This window comes from Gouania willdenowi, chromosome 10 (assembly GCF_900634775.1).
Source record: "Gouania willdenowi chromosome 10, fGouWil2.1, whole genome shotgun sequence".
Lineage (NCBI taxonomy): Eukaryota > Metazoa > Chordata > Actinopteri > Blenniiformes > Gobiesocidae > Gouania > Gouania willdenowi.
This window is the reverse complement of record NC_041053.1, coordinates 25,393,218-25,415,843: the sequence shown is the minus strand read 5'-3', so window position 1 is coordinate 25,415,843 and position 22,626 is coordinate 25,393,218. Positions and strand designations below refer to the sequence as shown.

The 22,626-nt window shown below is 39.6% G+C and overlaps 1 protein-coding gene across 2 annotated transcripts; it reads left to right on the top strand.

The window, feature by feature from the left end:
• The first annotated feature begins 251 nt into the window (after nucleotides 1-251).
• LOC114470622 (progesterone receptor-like) lies at nucleotides 252-15,367 on the top strand. 2 transcript variants are annotated; one of them, XM_028458901.1, is made up of 10 exons: nucleotides 252-532; nucleotides 604-1,450; nucleotides 2,837-2,973; nucleotides 3,212-3,328; nucleotides 3,599-3,745; nucleotides 3,838-4,044; nucleotides 5,284-5,428; nucleotides 6,586-6,716; nucleotides 6,807-6,958; nucleotides 14,193-14,357. In XM_028458901.1, exons 2-10 carry the CDS (start codon nucleotides 615-617, stop codon nucleotides 14,355-14,357), a joined length of 2,037 nt encoding a protein of 678 aa, XP_028314702.1. In that variant the 5' UTR covers nucleotides 252-532; nucleotides 604-614. The 2 variants fall into 2 exon arrangements, with proteins under 2 accessions (XP_028314702.1, XP_028314703.1); XM_028458902.1 differs by lacking the exon at nucleotides 252-532 and having other exon boundaries at nucleotides 615-1,450; nucleotides 14,193-15,367.
• The last annotated feature ends 7,259 nt before the right edge of the window (nucleotides 15,368-22,626 follow it).

Sequence of the window (22,626 nt, the reverse complement as noted above, 5' to 3'; positions counted from 1 at the left end):
ATATTTAAAAAAAATATACGTTTATTCTACTATTTATTGCGCAACCACGCTATTTTATGTATGTGTATTGACATTTGAGAGTAATATGGGTAGAAAAACAAGTTCATAGGCTGAATAATTAAGCAGAACGTTCGATAAAGAAGCACATACACAGGAACAAACTAACTCTAAAAGGTCTTCCAGGGACACGACACTGACATACATTTCTGTGTGCGGGCTGGGCTTTTCTCGCGAGACTTGGGTCACTCCTCTCATAAAATAAGTTAACACCGAGGTTGCAGTTGGCCCAGTCTAGACCGGTCCACACGTCAAAGTTCAAAGTCCTCATCTATTTTTATGTGACGCAAATATCCGCCGCACCAGAAAGAAAGAAAGAAGACGTTGGTATTTTCGAGGTAACTTGAAGAAAACTTCAGGAGAGAGTGTGTGTGAAAGTAGACGGCTCAGCAGGACGTCCCTTTCCTTCTCCGCAAACTACGTCGACGGCTCATCAGCCTACCCGCTGACACACGCACAGAGAAGCGCTCACTGGGTAGGCGTCACTTCTCCGGAAAACTGTTGCTTTTCTTTGCTCTCACTCACTAAGCTGTTTTGGACTCCCAGACACTGTGAAGATGGCCTTTAACTCCGACACGAGGGAAACACCGAGCTCTGCCAATATGGACCCGCGGAACCGCTTGAACGCCGATGATAGTAGTTACGCGTGTCCGAGCACTGAACTGAGCAAGGCAGTGTCAGCGTCCCTGGGCTTGGACCCAGTGTCCTCTCCGCTCGCCAACATGAACCAGAGCTCCAGTAGCGTCTTCCAGGACTGCGACCCCGCCGTGGCCAACAGTTCCCAGGGAGCGGCTGCGGGGAATTCGGCTGAATACCGGCTCGTCCTGGGGGAGGACGACTTCGGGGAGGTGTGTCAGGGTATACAACAGGTGAGCTGCATGGCTCTGTTCAGATCGGGCGAGGCTGACCGTGCGCAACCCATGCCCTCATGTGGACCAGTGGTGCCCAGATACGTCTGTAAAGAATCAACAGTGTTCGTGAACTCCGCGTGTGACACCCTGGCTCCCTCTGCTGTGGTCCCGTTTAAAACCTACTCTGCCCGGTCCACTCTGTACGGGGACGCACCGGATGGGTGGTGCGCAACCGAGCGCGCATACGGAGATCAGCCGGAGCCCCAGAGGAGAAGACCCACCGGACACCTCTTCGCGTGTAAATACTGTAACTGTGGACAAACGTCTACAGGAGCCACACCAGAATGTCACTGTATGTGGTACAGTGGGGCCGAACAGCAGCAGCAAGGTGCCAAAGGTGGTTTGCGCATAGGCGCAGCTATGGCGCAAGGATACGGACAAGTGGAAAGTTACCTGAGCGTGATCCCTCAAGGACAATCCGCTTTTTCCAGCATAAAGACCGAGTCTCCACTTTGGGTAAACTACACGGATGGCAGAATGAGGTACGTGTCAGATTTCTTTTTTTAATATTGTCTTGTGCGTAAAACGTATCTGGCAACCGCGGTCTAGCTCCTAATGGCACTGTGACAATTTCTCATTAAACAGGTTTTGTCATTTCCTACTTCTACATATTTTAGTTCTACTTGGCATGATAAGCATTGGTAAACTACAGTGCCCTGGCAGCTGTTGTTGTCATTGTGTACATTTTTGTCCAGAGTGAATAAAAGTCAACACAGCAGTATGTGGGTTTTTTAAACTGGGGCTCTGAGGATAGCATTTGACACGGTCAGAGGCCAACACAATTAATTAAAAAGTATTAACATTTGGGTTGTAAATGGGTGGAACATTTTCAGTAAATTTCCACAGGAACTTAAGCTTGGGAGTTTTGGAAATAGAAAAATCTTTCCACGTGAATTATTTATTGAAATTAACTCATTTTTAATAACTGTATCCAAATATGCATCGATTAAAAAAAAATAAAAATAATACAATTAAAAAGTATAGCATTTGTTTTGAGCTAATTTTTTCCATCTCTTTAATTGTTTTATTAAATTGCTTCTGTGTGCTCTGCATTAGTCTCTAAACCTTTTTTTAAAAAATCATTTTCATCTTTTATCAATCACATTGGCACATTTCTGTGAAGCACTTTGATTTAAATTTGTAAGAAAAGTGCTATATAATTAAAGTTTGATTTATTGATTGAACATTTCAAATATGGTAGCAAAATTCTGAGAATTTTCAAAGTTGGAACATTTCCATGGGTAAACTTTCAAAATTGAAGTTTGGTGCTTAACAGGGATGGTAAATTTGGGGAAATATATTTTAGAATTTTTAAAAATAATAACATTGGGTATTTTGCATCCTTAACCCACAAACTCCTGTGTTGAATTGGCATTACTCTCAGGGTTTCTATTAGGCTCAGCTCCTGCTGGTAATTCTGCAACAATATGAGTGGTATCTTTCCATCCACATTTTTCTGAAGTATCTATGATCTTAGTGACCGTGAACCCAGATACCCAATTCTTGTTGCCACAATGTGAGTTAATGTGTCAATGCTTCTACGTGAGAATCTTGGAGTGGGGGAAAGGGTTACAAGTAACTCATTCCTTGAAAAAAAAAATCTACCCTGCCATTCTTTAATCCCTGGTTTACCTGTCAGGGAATAGACTTTCCCTCAATCAGGAGTAGGAGGAATATTTACTGTATTCGAGTGTATCCAGTGACTGACTGTTGCTCCAATCGTATGTTGACCTTTTGTTTTTATGCTTTTAAGAGCATATTCAATCGAAGATTAAAGCTGCTTTGTGAATATTTCACTGTCTACTGGTTTATTTTCTTATTACCATAAATCCTTTTTATTGTTTGTGTCTGTGGGCGTGTGCCACTAGGCATGATGATTTCTTTCCAGGAGTGTACCTGTCGGACAGGAGAGTGTGCCAGGTGTGTGGCGATGACGCCTCAGGCTGCCACTACGGGGCTGTGACCTGCGGCAGCTGCAAAGTCTTCTTTAAGAGGGCCGCAGCAGGTGGGTGTGACTCTCCAACATGCAGCGGTGGACTCGGGTGATTTGATTTCTTACACCCACTTGTTCTCATGCAGACAGGGCGTTCTGACCTTAACCCATGTGGGCCAGATTAATTGTTATCAGTAAACACCCACGGTTTTTTTTTGTTGTTGCCATGAGTTGTGAATTAGGCTGTCTACGGCTCGGCCTTTTGGTCCTCACCTGCCGGGACCTTTTGTTCACTTTTTTTTTTTTTCAGGCAAGCAGAACCACTTGTGTGCCAGCCGAAACGACTGCACTATCGACAAGCTCAGGAGGAAGAACTGTGCCTCGTGTCGCTTAAAGAGGTGCTTCATGTCAGGAATGAGCCTCAAAGGTGAGGACAGAATGGGAGGGAGGAGAAGAAAACAATTTGAAATGACTTTTAACAAAGGTTAAAAAAAATTGTCTTGTGGTCACAAACTTCCTTACATGGTTATGATCATGAACAACTCCATAAGCTTCGTTGACACAGTCCTATTTATAGAAGTTACAGTTTTCCCAGCTATCGTTTGTAATAATCAGACAAAACAACAGTATATCTGCCTCGCTCCCTTTCACTCTTTTGTCTGTTGGCTTATTTTGTGTCGTCTTTGGTAAATTCAAGGTCGCAGGCTGAAAGGAGGCGGACACGCCAGGAACGGAGAGGAGGAGCAACAGTTGGCTGTCTGGCGACACGGGGAACGAGAGGACGGGGTCGGGAGGAAAGATGCAATGTTTGAACCCGGAAATGCAGCTGCCATCAGTCAAAGTGGTGAGTCAACAAATCTTGTAAATACTTGTCTATTGTTATTGTGTGTCTGTGTGTTTTGTTTACTAAGCCTGGTGTCTATCCTGTCCATCCAGTATCAGAGGTTGGGGTTACCAGCATCCCACCCACCCTGCGCTCCTGCCTCTCCCTGTTAAATATCCTGCAGGCGATCGAGCCGACCGTAGTCAATGCTGGACACGACCCCGCCCAGCCAGATAGCCCTGCGTCCTTGCTCACCAGCCTCAATGAGCTGGGCGAGCGACAGCTGGTAACTGTGGTGCGCTGGGCCAAGGCTATGCCAGGTAAAGTCTCCTCAGAACAAGGTGACACTCGAGACACTCGTTTGCCTTATTTAAACATTATCTTAGATTTTTTTTTGGCCTTGCACAGGAACATTTATTAAAGCTAAATAAAAATACCAACAATTAAATAAATAAATGCCACATAACTTTATACTTTGGGATGGTGCCTTGAGATAACTTGTTGTATCTGGTGGCGTTGTATAAATAAAGTTGGATTGAGTATGTTAACAGGGTGGATGAGCTTGCACATCACACTCGAAGTGTATACAATCTGGTCATAATATGTAAGGCAGTGTTTTTCAACCTTTGGGTCGAGACCCCACGTGGGATCGCCTAGAGTTTAAATGGGGTCACCTGAAATGTCTAGTAATTGATCAAAATAAAAAGTATTACAGATTAAAAATGTATTTTTGAAATTTTTACATTATTTTTCTTTTACAAATTAAAATATCACACAATCTTAAACAACTGTATTTTATACTTTCACTTTGTCAAATACAAATCTAGTTAATAATAATAATAAAATACAGTATATGAATATCTGAGCTGGTACAATTTGTTACACAATACTGGCCGCTCTATATTTGTAATACAGTATAACAAACTTGTTCAAAAACTAACTTGAGATCAAAGGGCAGACACTTCCTAGGGAGAAAAAGATCAAAGGACACCAGCCGAGTGTGAAGTGGTGGCCCAAAGCTGCAGATAGGAAAGAGTGGAAGTTATGGACGCAAGCCCAGGCTTGATCACCCTGTAGCTGGCCACCTTTGATGAGGGTGTCTAGCGTTAAAAAGGCCAAACCACCCTGTGATTCAAAGGAACACTACTGATGATGCGTCCCAGAATTTACATCCTTCCCATATCTGAGACACAGCTAACATGTCACTCTCAAATGGTAAACCTCATGTGTCTACCATCTTTTGGCACAAAGGACAGTTTAACATCACGTCTCGTGTTTAATGATTCTAGTAAAAAAAAAAGTTATTTAGGGTCGCCAGAAATTATTGATATCAAAATGGGGTCACAATCCAAAAGTGGTTGGGAACCACTGATGTTCTCAAGTTGAACTTTCATGCCTGAGCTGCCTATTCAAATATTAGCCACTAGAGGGTGGTGTTTTTCTCATAAAACTTTGAATCAGGACCTAAGATGGATATCCTTCTACATTGAATGCAGTTAAAGTAAACCAATGAGGTGATGTTTTCCATTTTGAGTATGTGTGATGTTCTGTGTTGTCAGGTTTCCGTGATATGCACATGGACGATCAGATGTCTGTGATTCAGCTGTCATGGATGGGGGTGATGGTGTTCGCGCTGGGGTGGAGGTCCTACACACTCACTAACAGCTCCATGCTTTACTTTGCCCCAGATTTGGTTTTCAATGAGTGAGTAACACATGTATTTATCATGAGTGTTTGTTAAAAAGAGTTAATAATTTATATTTAAATCACATTTCAGGAAACTACCACAGCTAAGTAAATGGTATATGGACTTGATTTATATAGCGCTTTATCACCACACTGAAGCAGTCTCAAAGCGCTTTACATATCAGCTCATTCACCCAATCACTCACACATTCACACACCAGTGGGACAGGACTGCCATGCAAGGCGCTAGTCGACCACTGGGAGCAACTTAGGGTTCAGTGTCTTGCCCAAGGACACTTCGACACATAGTCAGGTACTGGGATCGAACCCCCAACCTCTCGATCAGAAGACGACCCACTACCACCTGAGCCACGGTCGCCCATAGTACTCTTATTTTAGTCGGTGATGTGAGTTTAGCTTGAATCCAATTGGAGCTGTTATCGTCACTCAGAGAAACAAAATCAGATGTTCTTGATCTTTTGAATCTGACAATTATCTGACAGTATAATGGCATATGTGACAATTAACCAAAACAGCTTTCAAATAGTCTTTTCAGACATCTCTAGTGTAATGTGTAATAAGTTCTGATTTTACAGCAGTCTTCCACGCTTTATTAAAATCTTTCTTGCACTTCCACCTCAGCCTCTTTGTCTTTTCCTTGATATTTAATTCAAGACTGCCACTATTTTCCACTTATCCCATATGTAAAACACTGTACTGTTGATTCTTATCAGTCATTTGTTTAGAGAGGGTGTCAAGGGAATACTAATACCCGTCACAGGGTCTTGGCCTGGCTTTCAATCAGCTGCTGTTTTGCGGAACATTAACAAAATGCGCATTTTGTCTGCATTAGACCTCTGTCACTCTATTGCGCTGCCTCTGACCTGCGTGGTAATGGATAAGCCTGCCCCTGGAGTTGACCCCCATTTTTCTATGGCCCTCTGTCGATCTCTCTTTCCATTATCCATCTTGCTCATTTTTTTTTCTCACCTCTGCTGGGTTTTCTTTTTTCTCCCCCCTCCACTCTTCTCTCTGCAGCCATTAATTGTGTTCTTCCTTTCTGTATTTCTCTCTGCCTGACCCTCTGATGGTTTTGCTCTTTTTTTTTTGCTGCACTTTGAGCTCCTTCTTCCTCACTCACACATTTTTCTCCTCTTTTCTGTCTCTTTTCACAGCAAGAGGATGCACGTGTCAAGCATGTATGAGCACTGTCAGAGGATGAAGGTGCTCTCCCAGAAGTTCTGCATGCTTAAAGTGACCCAGGAGGAGTTCCTCTGCATGAAGGCCCTGGTCTTCTTCAGCATCTGTGAGTGAAATAATGTCTACGACAGAGTGTTGACATGGTATGGATAAAGTCTGAGAGAGTTATTGTTGTGTTCTGACTTTGTGGTCCCAGTACCAATGGAGGGCCTGAAGAACCAGCGCTGTTTTGATGAGCTGCGGACCTCCTACATCAAGGAACTGGACCGCTTGGCCAGCCGCCGCGGAGAGACCACCCGTACGCAAAGGCTGTTCCAGCTCACGCAGCTGTTGGACTACCTCCAATCAGTAAAACACACTCCTCCGTCTGACGTCTAATAACACTAAGCTTAGTGGCACAAGAAGTAAATGTCAAAGTTTTAAAGAAAATGGAAAATTAGGTCACAGCTTCAGGTCATAAAACCATTGTTAGGAGAACAGTGAAAATTCTAGTACTGTAATTGGCTTATTGTCATATATTCAAATTAAAGTGTAAAATGTAATATATTAGAAAAATTTATTTATTTATTTATTTATTTATTTATTTATTTATTTATATCAGAATGAAAATTGTATTGCCAGGTATAGTTTACACAAAATTAGGAATTTGTTTTGGTGGTTAGTTGCAAACAATAAATTTATAGAGGGAAAATATGTAGATAAAAAAGACAAAAAGACATGTCAAAGAAAAAAATAGCAAAAGAACAATAGAATAGAATATTTATTTTATACTATTAAATATAAATAATGTCAGAAATATTAATATTAGGAATATTAAATGTTTGTTTTATTTATTTATATAGGAAACAGATGCCAATAATAAAATCACAAATTGACAAGTTTAATCAGAGAAAAACAAACAAACACCCAGAAAAGACAATACATGAAAATTGTGTTTTGCATTTACTATTGCATTTTTCACAAAACACGGCATTTGTCTAAGTTTAAAAACAATAATTATCATTAAAAACATGTTATCAACATATCTTGACACATTAAGGTGTGTCCCTTTGAGGAAGTAATGAATCATTCAGCATCCGGTTGCTGACTTATTTACATGTGGTTGAATGCGTTTTGCAGTAACTTTCGTTTGTCCATATTTACAAGTTAAATGTGATTTTACCTAAGAAAACCAATACAAATGCTGTATTAAAATCCCCTCTGCTTAACCAATCATGAGAGAACACAACAGAAGAGAAAACCATTGTGGTTAGGACTCTCATAATACAGCTTAGTGCTGCCTCCATCTGGACACTGTGGAGCAGTGCACGTGTTTGGGCTTCAAATCTGCTTCCATTTTACCTTAAGTTTTGCCAAACCTTATTCTAGAAACGTTTTTTTATGCAACTGGAGCAGGATTATTATTGTAACAACACATTATTAGTAGGTTAAAAGCAGAGGTGAAAGTAATGGATTACAAGTACTCGTGTTACTGTAACTGAGTTGCTTTTATGGATACTTGTACTTTTTTTGAGTATATTTCCAAATCAGTCATTTTACTTGTACATAAGTACATTTTAAAAGAAGTGAAGTCATTTGTTACATTTCTACACCCAACCGATACTGAGTAAATTATTATTTTTTTGTTTTAAAATGATCAACAGACATTGTGAAATAACAGAAAATGAAATAACCAGACAACAATCAAATGCATCACATCATAGCCCACCAAACAGATTAAACGTAATGTACCATGCTAAAACATCATTGAATTTTCTCAATTTTAGAGTTCATAAATATAGCTAAACATAGTCTGATATTTTTACATTAATTTGAATTCAATTCATTGGTGGTATTTTATTTAAAAATAATTGTAAATGTTGACAAACCTTTTATTTTACACAGGTGTTTGCTGTACGCAAGGGAACTGTGGCAAGATTTATTACCAAAAATAAACGTGGGGGGTGAAAGTAACTATCAACGTTTACTTTGAGCAATTTAATTGAGACACTTTTTACTTGTACTTGAGTATTTTATGTATGAGTTACTTGTACTTGAGTACAATTTCTATCAAGTAACAATACTTCTATTTGAGTAGGAAATATCAGTACTCTTCACACCTCTGGATGAAAGTAATTTGTCTCACGATCAGGGCTTTAAATTAACTTTTTCGATCACCAGCCCGCATGGCTAGAATAGATTCCTAAAGTTACCAGCCAACCAGATTTTCCAGGCAAAAATAAACTACATTATGAGTGCCACAGAATAGATTTAGCGTTCATGTTTATTTAAATAGTTTTTATTTTTATTTTAGTTGATTGCAGAAATACAGTAAAATGGTAAAAATATAGACATTTAATTTAAAAACAATGTTGTAACGATGCCTAAAAGGTGTAATATGGAACTGTGGGTGTGTCAGGGAAGTAAACATTTTATAAAGTGTATTCACTATATTAACTTAATAAACAAACTTAACTCAGATGAAAATTGGATCCCTGGAACACTGAAGTTAGAAAGAATAGAAGTAATCAGTACTAAGAATTACATGTACTGTAGAGAAAAAACGTTTTACTAACATGTATCTTCAAATATAAACAAATCCCACTCCCCACAAACTGTATAGTAAACATTTTAAAGGTGAACAAATGGTCGAATACCAGCCACTCACGACCCAACGTCCAATTTCTTCTGCTTTTCAGATCCCCCCCTTTGTCTGCAGCAGCTTTCCTTTTTTGCAGTTCAGGTTTTTCAACACCCGATAAATATCTCCACATGTTTGTTTGTCTTCTCCCATACCGATCCGTAACAATCACGCTAACGTAAGTATGTAGGCAATTGTTGAATCACACGTCATGACATAGTGTTCATGGGAAATGCAGGATTAGTAAAACAAGCAGTGTTGCCAGATACACATTGCGTTTTAAAGTCTAAACACAAACAAAACCCCCTAAAAATTTCTTGGCGGAAAACAGCTCAATCTGGCAACAATGACTTTCCGCAGTCTGCCGATTCAAACCAATGTAGCGGTGGTGTTTCATTCTTCACCAGCCAAAATGGCTAGTAACGCTACAATGTTACCCGCCAAAGTTAATTTTTGGTCACGACTGTCCAAAGCCAGCTCATGTTTTCTTTTAGCGTTGACTGCTACACATTGTGTTAGAGCCGGTAGGTTTTTATTGGTTCAGTCCATCACTAGGCTGACACTTACACACACACATTGAATCTTATGGCTCATTTAGTGACTCCAAACCAACATGCAATGTGTTTTTGGAGTGTGGAGGAAAATTGACAAACTTGAGCAACTCTGTGCTCTGTGTGTCAAGTTTTATTGATTTAGTTTTCTGTTATTTGCAACATTTGAACCCACAGGGACTGTTGGATTTCTTATCTGGGTTTTAACAAATTGCTCAGTGTTCCTGGGTAGGAATGGAGGTTTCTGATTTTATTTGCTTTTACTAAATCCGAGGCAAATTAAAGCTATAAACCAAGTGACTTGTTGTTGGATGCGTCATATTTCATCTGTTCCCTCATGATTCTTCTGAAGATAAGACTGCAGCTCATTGGTCAGGCCTCTATGAAACTGTGGTGTCATGTAGCAACAATGATGGAAATAAGACTTCAGACCTCCAGGTTTCGCCCATCTGTGTCTTTATAGGAACAAAACTGTCAAATATTTCCCCGAGTGAGAACCGGATCATTAGCTGTTTTTGAAACAAAGCTTCAGTTTTATTACTGAACTCTTGTATTTATTAATGTAATCATTTAATTGAAATCTCCAAGAGACTGACTTTCTCATTAAAACCAAATGGAAAAAAGTGAAGGTATTGGAAAACTAGGAGGTGATGATATGACAGACGTTGGCTTTTAGGTTCAGATTGAAAAAGTTGCAAACTTAGTATTTGGTGAGTGAATACTCATGGTTACTTCCAAAAGGTAATGCAGATAAGTTATTTTAAATGTACGGCTGTCCTGGTATAAGTAGATGATGTCACACTTCAATATGAATGTTTGGGACATTGTAATGGTTTTTACAGCTGTTGGTTAGCACTAGCAGTGACTAATCAGTAGCAAGCAGCCATTTTTAAAAGTTTTAGCTAAATAAAAGATTATAATATCATGTTTGGAACATAAGGTAATGTTTCTCTTTTTTATATTTACCAATTAATCCATTAAAGATTTCCAGTGCTGCTTGTTGTTGCCATGGTAACCTAGGTTCATTTGGTTTGTCCTCCCCAGGCAAATGTTGAGTATTAAGCTCTTAAAGTGTTTCTCTTGACGTGCTTTTATATGTTTATATTTATAGAAACCCTTTCTGATGTTTCTATTATTGTAGTTTAATACAAATCTGAAGCAAGTTAAGATCAACTTCTTACAATTTAGGGATGAAAAGCATTACAAGTACAGTCTGTATTTTTTTTTTTTGCCTATGTGCGGTTAATTTATGTCTGTGACGCTGTATGTGAACGGATCTCTCTGCACCTGCTGTCTGTTTGTCTCCCTGCACATAGTGAGCTGAAACGCAGCTCCTACATGCACGTTTTGGTCGCCTGGGAATAGTCTGAGGTCACTGGGAAGACTACAAACTCCTATATGGCTATAATCCAGCAGTAGAGAGATGGCAGTGCAGGCTTTTTTTAACAATGTTCTAGTGAACTGCAGCTTCTTGAGTTTTATCTTCTGCCAAGTTATGCTCTGGTACTCGTTCTATTTTCATTTACTCAATCACCACTTAGCTACTCACATTTGCGCGCCAGCAAAGTCAATTCCTTCAAGGGGCCACGCACTGACCCCATTTACAAGATTAGCATTTTTCCAGAAATGTGCTAAAGTAGCTCTATATAAGGGAGGGGTGTGCAACATTTACAGTCAGGAGCACAAACCTCTACCAAACTCCAAATATCCTCTCTATTGTTATCTGGATCATTGATCTGATCATGATCATTCACACTTTAAAGGCTTAGAAGAAATGTCCATCCACATTAATAACCATAAGTAGTTCCAAATGTATAGGCACCTCCAATCCTGATTTTTTTTTTTTTAATATTTTTATTCAGAAAAAAATCTGCATCAAATGCGTAGTCTGAATATGATCCGGATGAAACTTACTGGGGTAGTTAAATATAACTGAGTCAATTTTCATAAAAATTGTTCAATTACAAACCGAGATTTGAACTTTTGAAATTTTGGCAATGATGATTATTTTAGTGAAACTGATCCAGATTCAGGATATTGATCCAGATATTTTCTGAACGTTAATGGAATCTTCCATGGCGTAAGGTCTATCTTTGGTCAAATTTTGTCAAAATGTATTAAGCACTTTAGATGTAACCCTGCTAACAGCCAAACAAATAAACAAATATTTTCCAGTGAAATAATCACCCTGGCGTAGGTACTTAGGAGTTAGCAAATTTAGCTGAACAAAAGCCTACATTCACACTGCAGGCAAATGCAACCCCGATCTAATCTTTTTGCCCATATGCGACAGTTATCTGATCTGCTTTTCAAATCTAACCCAGGGCACTTTCATGTGGTCATAAATCTGATACGTATCAGATTTTTTTTTTGCAATGTCACTGCAGTCGCACGAATAACAACAGCCATGGCGGAGGATGCAGTTGTAAAGTGGTGACTTGTGTTGGAAAGAATTTTCTCAGCACGACACACAGCCCTACACTGGATACCTCCATATTTACTTCTGTAAACACAGTACGTGCCTGCAGGGTCATGCATCACCTTAGGACCTCTTCTGCACATGCGCGTCACTTCAGGGTCTCATTTCGTTCATACTGCAAACTGATTTAAGAGGCATTTAATATGTAATATGAACGATCGCACAAAAAATCTGGATTGTGTATTAAGACCTGCAGTGTGAAGATAGTGCAAGTACACATTCCTGAACATATTTCTTAAACAAAAAGGTTTGTCCATCATGAACAGATAAAATATATATAGCTTTAAACTTGAGCTGATCCTGAGCTAAAATTAAGCACCAAGGGAACAATGTCCTCCAGGTTTATGTTGGGGGACATTAAAAAAAAAAGACCTTGAGCTCGTTTGACAGGCTATAGTGTGATGGATAGACAAGAGTCCAACTGTCTAAAACTACAGCTGTTGTGGTGCGTTTGTCTTCTGTGAAAGTCGGTCAAAAATGGTGAAAGGCAATAGAAGTAGGGAATCAGCGATTGATACGCTGATGGAAAAAGCTCATTGATACACCTGTAAATATAAAAATATACACCCCACAATTGCATTGGGTCTGGCACAGACTAGAGCAGCCCATCTCACACTCTTAACTAGTATTGGAAGTAGAGTATGGAGGAATACGTAGGAGATGACCATGTATGTATAACATGTTTCTGTGATGATGTCATTTGAACTAAAGCTTTGGATAAGATGACGCCTTCAAATCCACTCATATTCAGTATAATCTCTTTTATGGAAGATTTTTCAGATGTGTCATGGAAACAAAAGGCAGGATCATTAGACCCGTGCTTCAGAATGCGTCACGGTTTTTAGTCCAGCCATCTGTATTATATACCTGCTTATTTTGTTCACGGTTTTTAGGGTGGGTGCCAGAGTCTATCCCAGTATCCTGGACAGGTTGCTGCTTTGTTGCAGGCCTTACACACACACAGGAAGACAATTACTGAAACACACACGTTCACTCCCACAGGCGATTGTGAGGCCTGCATATAAATGTTAGTGTGAGAAAGCTTGGGAACTACAAACTCGTCTCATAAAGACTGGCTCTACAATCCCCAACCCTCTAGATTCGAGAAAGCAATGCCAATCGCTGGACTAGCCAAAGCCAATTAGTGAATAAAACCTGCAATGAACTCCTTCTTAGGAGGTTTATTTTTTAACGTTTAACATTTTCTTCAAAGGAAATCAAGAAAAGAAAAACAAACACATTAGAGGTGAGTGTTTGTGTTTGTTTAAAGGCATTTATTGCTCCCCTTTGAGAGGCTCATAGATAATTGTAAACACTGCTTTCAGGCTTTTTTTTCTTCTAATTCTTTGAGGTTTCAGTAACAGTTTATTAGTTCACAAGCCGTGTGACTTCTTTACTGCCAGGAGAAATGATCTGGTGGGTGTAAAGCTTCTGCCACTAGAGGGAGCACACCGGATACTTCCTTTCCACTGCACATTTTAAACATTAAATACAACAAAGACAGTAATTAGAGGTCAAAAAGTAGGGAGGAAAAAAGCCCACCAGACATTATTGATTTGGCCATGACTGAAATCAGAAACAGGTTTTTTTTGGGTCAGAATGAACCGAAGAACATGCTGTGAAGTACCTCCTACAGAGAGCAGAGCTGCAGCGGTTTCACCCTCACGTCTTTCACTGAGGATTTAGACTTAAACACTCGGCTCTGAGCCTCCTGAGTTAGAGAGCTGCCAGAGATTGTCTGGCACAGGCCTTTAGGAAGAAGACCGGGGCTGATCCTAACGTGGCTGCTGGGTGCCCCCCGGCTTTACCAGCTCTGCGGTGCTTAAGGGTGTCACAAATACGTGCTAACAGCTCTTAAAGTCTAAAAAAAGAAAACCTTACATTGTTCCCTCTCTTACTCACATCCTTGCTGTCGTCTTTCTTCACTCCCAGATCGTGAGGAACTTGCACCAGTTTACCTACGACCTCTTCATCCAAGCCCAAGCCCTGCCGAACCCTGTCAACTTCCCAGAGATGATCTCAGAGATTGTGAGCGTCCATGTGCCAAAGATCCTCTCAGGCATGGTCAAACCAATCCTTTTCCACAACACTGCCTAGAGAGAGAGAGAGAGAGCGAGAGAGAGTGTGTGTCTACATGGACATCTTTGTGTCTCAATAAGCTCCAACACTCAGTCAACCAATTTAGTGAAAATGAAGAGACAAGGATAGGTTTAACGGTTTTTAAAGATGAAAATGCTTGGAAAACTTGTCTGCCAGCTATCAGAAGGGAAGACGCACTCTTCCTGCCTATTGTAATCAAAATATGTCTACTCTGTTCTCCTCACTGCCTGTTTCGCTGTGTCACGCACATCAAGAATGTTTCTGGAGCCGATTAAAACACTTGCATGCATTCCTCCGCAGGAGTCTCTGAATGGGCGGCCGCCATGTGCGATATTTAATTTTGTATAGGTGAGAATAAAAATACGCATGCAGACTTCCTCGTTGCTCGTCTGTGTTGCAGCACTGGCATTTTTACTATGAATGTTAATATGTGTGTGTGTGTGTGTGTGTGTCTCCCTGGGATGAAAGAAACCCCTTTGACAGTTAATAAATGGTTGTGACATGCAGGCTAAGAAGCGGAGCTATCTCGCTGGAAGGCTTACAAACACATTTCTAAAAGCCGCTGTCATCCATTAGCAATGTTAGTTGAGTAATTGTTTTGAGCGTTGTCAAAAGGAACACTATAAGTGGCCATAAATGCATAGATGCCAATTTACAGTGTATATTTATCAAATTCAAAGGTCGGCGCTCGTACAGAAACGATGAGGAATGTAAATGGAAAAACGATTATTTTCTCCATCTTACCAACACCCCGTGTTTGTTTTTAGATTTTAAGTGCCAAGTAGAAATGTATCCCCCCACACGCCCTAATTGTTTAAATTTCATAGTGTTGTAACTTTTCTACAAGTTTCCTGTGGTGTTTTTTGCAAATGCTTTGCTGTGTATCATATTACATTTATTGTTGGACGGTTGGAGAGTTTTGCTAAATGTGAAACGTCCAGCCAACAATCTGCTCATTTGTTGTGATATTTACAGTTTGAAACTTAATAAAAATGGATTCAAATGGACGTGGCCTACTTTATTGTAAGCTCTAGTTTGTTATAAGATGCAAGTTGCACTTCAGCCCAAATGTTGTCAAATCTGTTGAATGTATGGTAATGATTACACCGTCCGGCGTTGCAGACAAATTAACTTTTGTTTACAAGGTTTTTTTTTTTCTAAAAGCCCTTTTCCCTCCTAACGTGCAGCCAAGTAATGGATCACAGGAAGTGATCTGAACACTGGTCATTATAAGAGACTGGTGCATTTTTAACTTGATGAAATCACGTGTCAGACCTTTAGAACCAGGGTTTGAGCACCATCTAGTGGTGGATGTGCAGCCTGCAGTGGAGAAGTGAACCGTGGCTAAAGAGTGGAGAAAAAAACATCTGGTGGATCCATTGACATTTGCTTGGTAATGTAATTGGACACAGATTCACTCAGTGTGTGAGTAAGGTTGCCAATAAAGGGTACTGGCCACGAATGTTTAGTGCATGTATTTCTGACAGCAAACAAACAACATTAATATTACAATTTGTTGGAATATTTCTTATTAACCAACTTTTCCTTTTCTTTTAAATTAGTATTTTAAGCCAGTGGTTCCCAAACAGGTGTACGTGGACCCCTGGGGGTACAGGAGCACATTGCAGGGGGTACTCGGAAAGATTTAACATTTTTTTTTTTTTTTTGACAAATTCACTGCAAACTATTAGTACTATTGCTCAATACTAAATTTTATTGAAACAGGATTATTTATGCTGTAGAGGCCATTTTGTCACACTTTTGCCAACGGCAGACAATGAGCATTTTACAAAGAAGACTGTTTTTCCTTTTATTGAAGTAGTCACACAAAAATTGTAGTTTAACTATATTCCACCTTAAATTCCACTCATTGTTTTGAATTTGTAGATTAAGCCTTAGGGAACCAATGTTCGACACATGTTTAGGGGCTTAAAAGAGCTCGCTGTTCTACAAACGAAAAAGCGTATGAAATTATGAAGAAGGTACTTATGATATCAAGAGAGGGTACACATGATTTCACAACAATTCGAAGGGGGTACACGGGACAAAAAAGATTAGGAACCAATGAATTTACCATTATTAATGTGTGGCAATATGTTATTGTGATTATTATTTTATTCTTATGTATTACCAATTTGTAACACAATGAGAGATTTTTTAAAGAAATATATATCAAATTTCTGTATTCATATATGTATATATATATATCATTTTAACTTATGTTATTTTACCGATTGAATTTAAGGCATGTAACCGCTTTAAACGTGCTATTATTAGAAATAATGTATTCTGTGAAAAGGTTTTCAGATGCCTTAAGGCATTAAATAAACAATTAATCAATAAATGAGGAACATAGGACTTTCAGAGTGAATGTCAAAAATACTAGCTATTTCAATGGTGGCAAAGGAATATTTAAGTGTAGTTAAAACTCAATAAGATGATGGTTCAGAGAGCAAAATGTCAAACTGGACACTTGAGTTTTACAACTGCAACCAACTTTGCAATTGATCTGTAAAATGAAGCCAGGTTATACCCACCACCCACCCAAAATATATGTGTATATGGAAAATGATGTCATATGCAGAACAAGTTTAGGCATTAGTTGGTTTACCAGAGGAAAAAGCGCTGAACTTTGATCCTTTCTTGAAGGTGACTTTTCTTTTTTTTTTTTTTTAACCCATTATTTACCTGTTTCCCCCAATTTTATATAATACCAACTCATCCCAGCACACGAGTATTACATTCTGAAAAGATTACCGCTCAATTCCAGGAAGAAAACCTTTTAAAGAAAAAAAAATTGCATCTGGTAAAAACTCTAAAGCGACTGACCCTTTAGCACTTTATTTGAAGGTAAATAATCTAATACATTGAATTAAACATTTTACATTTATTTTCTTTTGCAAACACAATTTAAAAAAAAGCAAGACATCAGGGCAAATTCGGAATGTATTTTTAATGAGGTTTGTGAACTTTTCAGTAAGCCCCAGTGTATGCAAATAACAGTAACTTAATCATTAATCAATGTATAAACAAGAAGAAGAAAAAATCCCCTACTACTTATACCTACTTGGTGTGTTTTGGCCTCTAGGCTCTGCTGCTTTGTCAACTCGGAAAAAAACACACTATAAATCAGCTTTGTATCCACAATCAGACAATGTCCACATCATTTCTGTAGCATCACCACTGAAGAGCAAAACAATCTAAGGATTAGAGAGAAAAATGGGAAAAATAGATAAATCAATAAAGCCACAGGGTTTGTTTTTTTTTTTTTTCATGCAGAGAGCAAAGTGTTATTTGCCGCCTCTGATTGGAAACCAAAATTGCCCAATCAAATTCTGTTACATTGCTCTGATTGGTTAATATTTGTGAAACATTTGTTGAAACTGTTGAGCGTTGAAATGAATTAGCGTGGGCAGGCAGCGAAGGATGAGCGCAGAGTGAGAGATTGTAAGAGGAAACGTACAGTATATGCATTCTCATTCTATATTTATGTGTTCAGAACTTCTAAAACTTCAACTTTCCCTCAGAAAACTTGAATCTGCTTGTACAGAACTTGTCTTTGCTTGATGATGGTACATGTGTAGCATCACATAGGTGGATCTCTCTGTGCTTGCCATCTTCTGGGGGCCGATCTGTGCTCTAACACAGCACTCCCCCAATTATTCCGGGCTTTAGGAACAGTACTGGTCCGTTGACCATATGTATTGGGCCGCAAAAAAACACAAAACAAAAAACTATAATTCAAAAAAGAAAATATTTTATTTCATTTTTACATATGTTTCCACTTTTGGGCTTCTATGATTATATGTTGACTTGTCTGAACCTTTTTGATTCTAAAATGTATATTTGGTGTACTTTTTGATTTTAAGCTGTGTTGTGAAGCACTTGTTGGCTTTTTTGTCTGTGAATGGTGCTATACAAATAAATGTTACTTACTTACTTACTAGGCCCACGCGACTTCCTGAGACCCATGTGCAAACTGCCCTGACCTGTGGAAACTTGGTCCGGTATGAGATGCCAAAGGCATCCATTTTTAAGGACAAGTCACTTCACTTCATCTGTTAGCATGATTTGCTAAGTAGCAAAAATCTTTTGACAACAACCGAATTGCATGCCCATTTGGCAGCACCTACGTGAAAGTGTGTTTTGACCGACTGTTGTATTGTGTTACACGTTGTGGATCAATGTCTGAGGTTGTGTTAACAGACCATGCAGGAGGAAAAGCATTTCACTTACAATTTTGACTAATTCACGTCTCTGAATATTAGCATCTCCTGCTTGTCTGCAGCAACTTTGCCTAGGGTGACCAGACGTCCCGATTTACCCGGGACAGTCCCGGTTTTCAGAGTTACGTCCCGTGTTCCGCTCAGTTTCCCCCAAACCATTGATTTGTTCTAGTTTTTCTCAAGCTCAGTCCCGTTTGTCCTGTTTACATCTGTTGCCACTGACAGAAAATTCCCTGAAATCAGCAGTGCATTTCATTTAAAAATGGGATCTCAGTGGACTGTGAGCTTCCACGTGTTTGCAACCCGATGCTGATTGGTTGATGGCATGAACAATATTACTCATTCGCTTCCTCATGATTTCTCCTTCAACTTGCCAAAAAAAATGTCTTTTTTAAAACAATTGTATGTTAACTTAAAATGCTGTTTTTTTTGTTTTTTTTTGACTGATGACCACTTTATATTTGTAGCGGCCATTGCAATTATACATTTCATCCAAAAGGAAGGAAAAAAAACCTAATGTGACTTTTTTTCATTACAAATAAAAGCATATGCAAATAGTTTCTTTTGAAAATCTGTCGTCTTCTTATGTAAAATTACCGTACCGATTTTGAGTTCTAAAAATCTGGTCACCCTAACTTAGCCGCCACCATTGTTGCTAAACTAACAGCTAGCTGCTAACAATGGTTATAATACCAACTTATTTCCAGAAACAGTGCAACATAGGATGATGTCTCCTGTAGAAGTGCACTGAGGGCATTAAGTAACCCTATCTGACTGATTATAAGTACATGCATCAACACACTTCTTTCAACTATTGGTTGTTTAGAATTAGATGGATCGACGAAGCGTCTTCACTGTCCTTTTTCAAAGTTGTGGTTAAATTCCCTCCACACTGCAGAAATGTTACTGCGGGGTATAAAGTTTACCAGGAAAAAAGAGACATTCAAGAGTGAAGTATGATGTGACTCAGTGCGGCTCTAACGCCAATGGAAACCCAAAGCCTAGGCTTCTAGGATCTGGCCCGATTCAGCAAATACTCAGTGCCAGGGCTGGCCTCATGGTGGAAATGAAGCTTCAGACCAATAGAGCAACACTGTGAGCATGCAGCGCTGAGTTAATGCAGCCTTTTAACTTAGCTTTATGTAACTATATCACAAAAGCACTTTGCACATTTGAGATGTCAAGCTATAATTAGGATGAGGAAAATCACGCCAAAGTAGTTATAAATGTTAGAATGTCTTGTTTTTCCAGGGTGTGTTTTAGGTATGAAGGAGTAGCTCTGTTTGAGGGCATACGTGCCAGGATTTAGACAAACATATTCTGTTTTTTGGGCCAAAATTATACAAAGAGACCTAAAGTTTTAAAAAATAGAGTCATTTTGCTAAAGCACACTGAAATGGAAAAATCCGCTCCAATAACCAGTATGATAAAGGTTAGAAAATGCTTATTATTCTAAAGGTGTGTTTCTAAAATCACCTTTATTCACAATAAATTTGTCTGTCGTTTTTGTGAGAAATTATCATTATTTTCAGAGCCATTTTATTAGTTACAGTGTGGATTCAAATGCCAAAACTATTAAAATTGTCTGCTTGGGTAACCTCACCCTCCATTTTCGAACCCATTTGCTTAACAACCTCTTTCAACAAGTATTTGCTGCTCTCATAAATGAATTAGAGCTGAACAGAAATGGCATTGAAAGACACGCTAAAATATCACTTCTTTATAAATGTATTCCACACTACACACACAGCTGTGGCTTCTTTTAAAAGAATTGGCGTCTTGTAGGTTTGCAATGATCAAAAATGTATGTGTTGACGTCGCCATTTGAACTTAGTTTGGATTCCATTTGATTTTTGTGTCTCCAAGTCTGCTCTGCATCAATATTACATGCCTACTCTAGCAGAAAGCGTTCTCTTTTTCTTTCTTGTTGGGGTAACGGTGACCACAGAAAGCCACTCCGGCCACAAGCAACAAAAGACAAAAATACTTCCTTATGTGCAAAATGAAGGACAGCTATGACATGGAAATAGTTAACGTGAGAGAAATTTGAAAAAGAAATAAGAAACAAGATGAAAGAGGAAGTTAGACAAAAAGTGTAACAAAACACGCTATATATCAATATAGAGAGAAAAATGTCCCGACAGGGGCTACGGAGCATCATGGCAGACTTTAAAATACACTCAGGCAACGTCTTTAACACCAGATTACCTCAACACACACTTACAATGATCAGAAACCAATGCAGAGGTGGTAAGATGACCCTACTGAATGGGGTGTTTCTGTGGCCAATCTAATGGAAGGCCATTCTTACCCAAGCACCAGTCCATTAACAACCAATTAAGTTCCTATTAATATTTTACCAGACAGGGCCTCTCATCTCGACATGTTTTAAGGAGCTTTTCCCAGGAGAGTTTGAACATGAGCAGCTTTTAGCACAGCATAAAGAGGGCTGTGTAATGGGTCGAAGGAAGAGGAGTGGCAACTTGATAGCATTGAGAGCCTGAGCAGAGGGAGAAAGGAGAGCAGAGAAGACAGACTTCTGCAGCTGGTCTGCCTCAAGCCCGGGCCAAACCGAGCCGGGCCAAACCGGCCGCCGGCATCTGCGAAATTAGGATATCCATGATTGTTTGTCAAGCATGAGTAACGACGTCTTGATCATAACTTTGTTGTGGAGCTTAAAAATAATGTGAGTTGTGGTTGTTGGGTTTTTTTTTTTTTTTTGCTTATGGAAAAAAAACAACAGTGCAGTCCCTGGGGCCCACTGTGCTTCACACTATCCTGAAGTTCATCATAAAAAAAAGCTTTAAGGAGGTTATATCCTTCCTGCTGACTTTGCTTTATGCTGCGTAAGGCTGGTTTGTGTGGACATTTAAAACTGGTTCAGGGAAACTCCCGGCCATGAAAGAAAGAGAGAGGAAGGGACGCAGAAAGGGAGGCCATTATGACTATAGCCTACAGCTACTCCCAATGGATAAGGCATTTGTCTACACTTGAAAGTATGATTTATTTTTCCACCCGTCAGAAGGGTTATGTTTGTCGTCGCGCACTGGAGGGATGTTGAAAATAGCAGCTGGGGCAGAATTGGTAACAAAGAAATGCCCACTGGTTGGTTTTGTAATGTGCGCCTCAGACTTTTCCCTTCTATGGTCACTTTGAGATTACTTTCAGTCTTCATTAGTTAATCATACTGGGTCTCACGTCTAATTTGTCAGCAGTAGGGTGTGAGCGTGTGTTTGTCTGTCTGTGTGTGTGTGTGTGTGTGTGTGCGCATGTGCGTGTGTGTGTCTGTGTGTGTGTGTCTGTGTGTGTGTGTGTGTGTGTGTGTGTGTGTGTGTCTGTGTGTGTGTCTGTGTGTGAGATGATTAAGAGAAAGAGGGGAATGTGTGTATGGGGGTGGGTGGCCGGGTAGGAGATGTGGTTGTATCAGGTTCCCTCCACTGGGTGTAGATGTGGTCTTAGATTTCTCTCTGGACTGCTGATTAACCAGTGTGCATGAGAGGGGAGTGGGGGGGGGATGGTGGGGGGGTGTAGATTCTTGTAAAAATGTGCATTTCTGTGCGTGTGAGAGAGAGGGAGAGAGAGAGAGAGAGAGAGAGAGAGAGAGAGAGAGAGAGAGAGAGAGAGAGAGAGAGAGAGAGAAGGAGGAAGAGTGCACTGGGGAGGAGAGGAACTTCAGGTTTAATTTCCCCCAGCCCCAGATATTACACCCCCACGCTCTCTGTTTTTATTGGAACAGAGACCTAAAAAACACCAAGTGTTTATGAAGCATTAAAACACAGTGGGCAAAATAAGTGTGAAATACTAAATCTTTACATTTGGCTGTTTTCACAGGCAAATTAATTATTTTATAGGGTTGACTTGTGTGTGTTTTACAAAGATGGATGATTGCAACACACCATGAAATTATTTATCATCTTGAGACTGAGGACAGAGCGCAGAAAATATTCTCCGGTTAGAGGAAAACAAGGAGGAGATGGGATGGGAGGTGGAAGGCATCACTGGGTTTTTGTTGGGAGCACAGGAGGAAGGAATTATTCTGC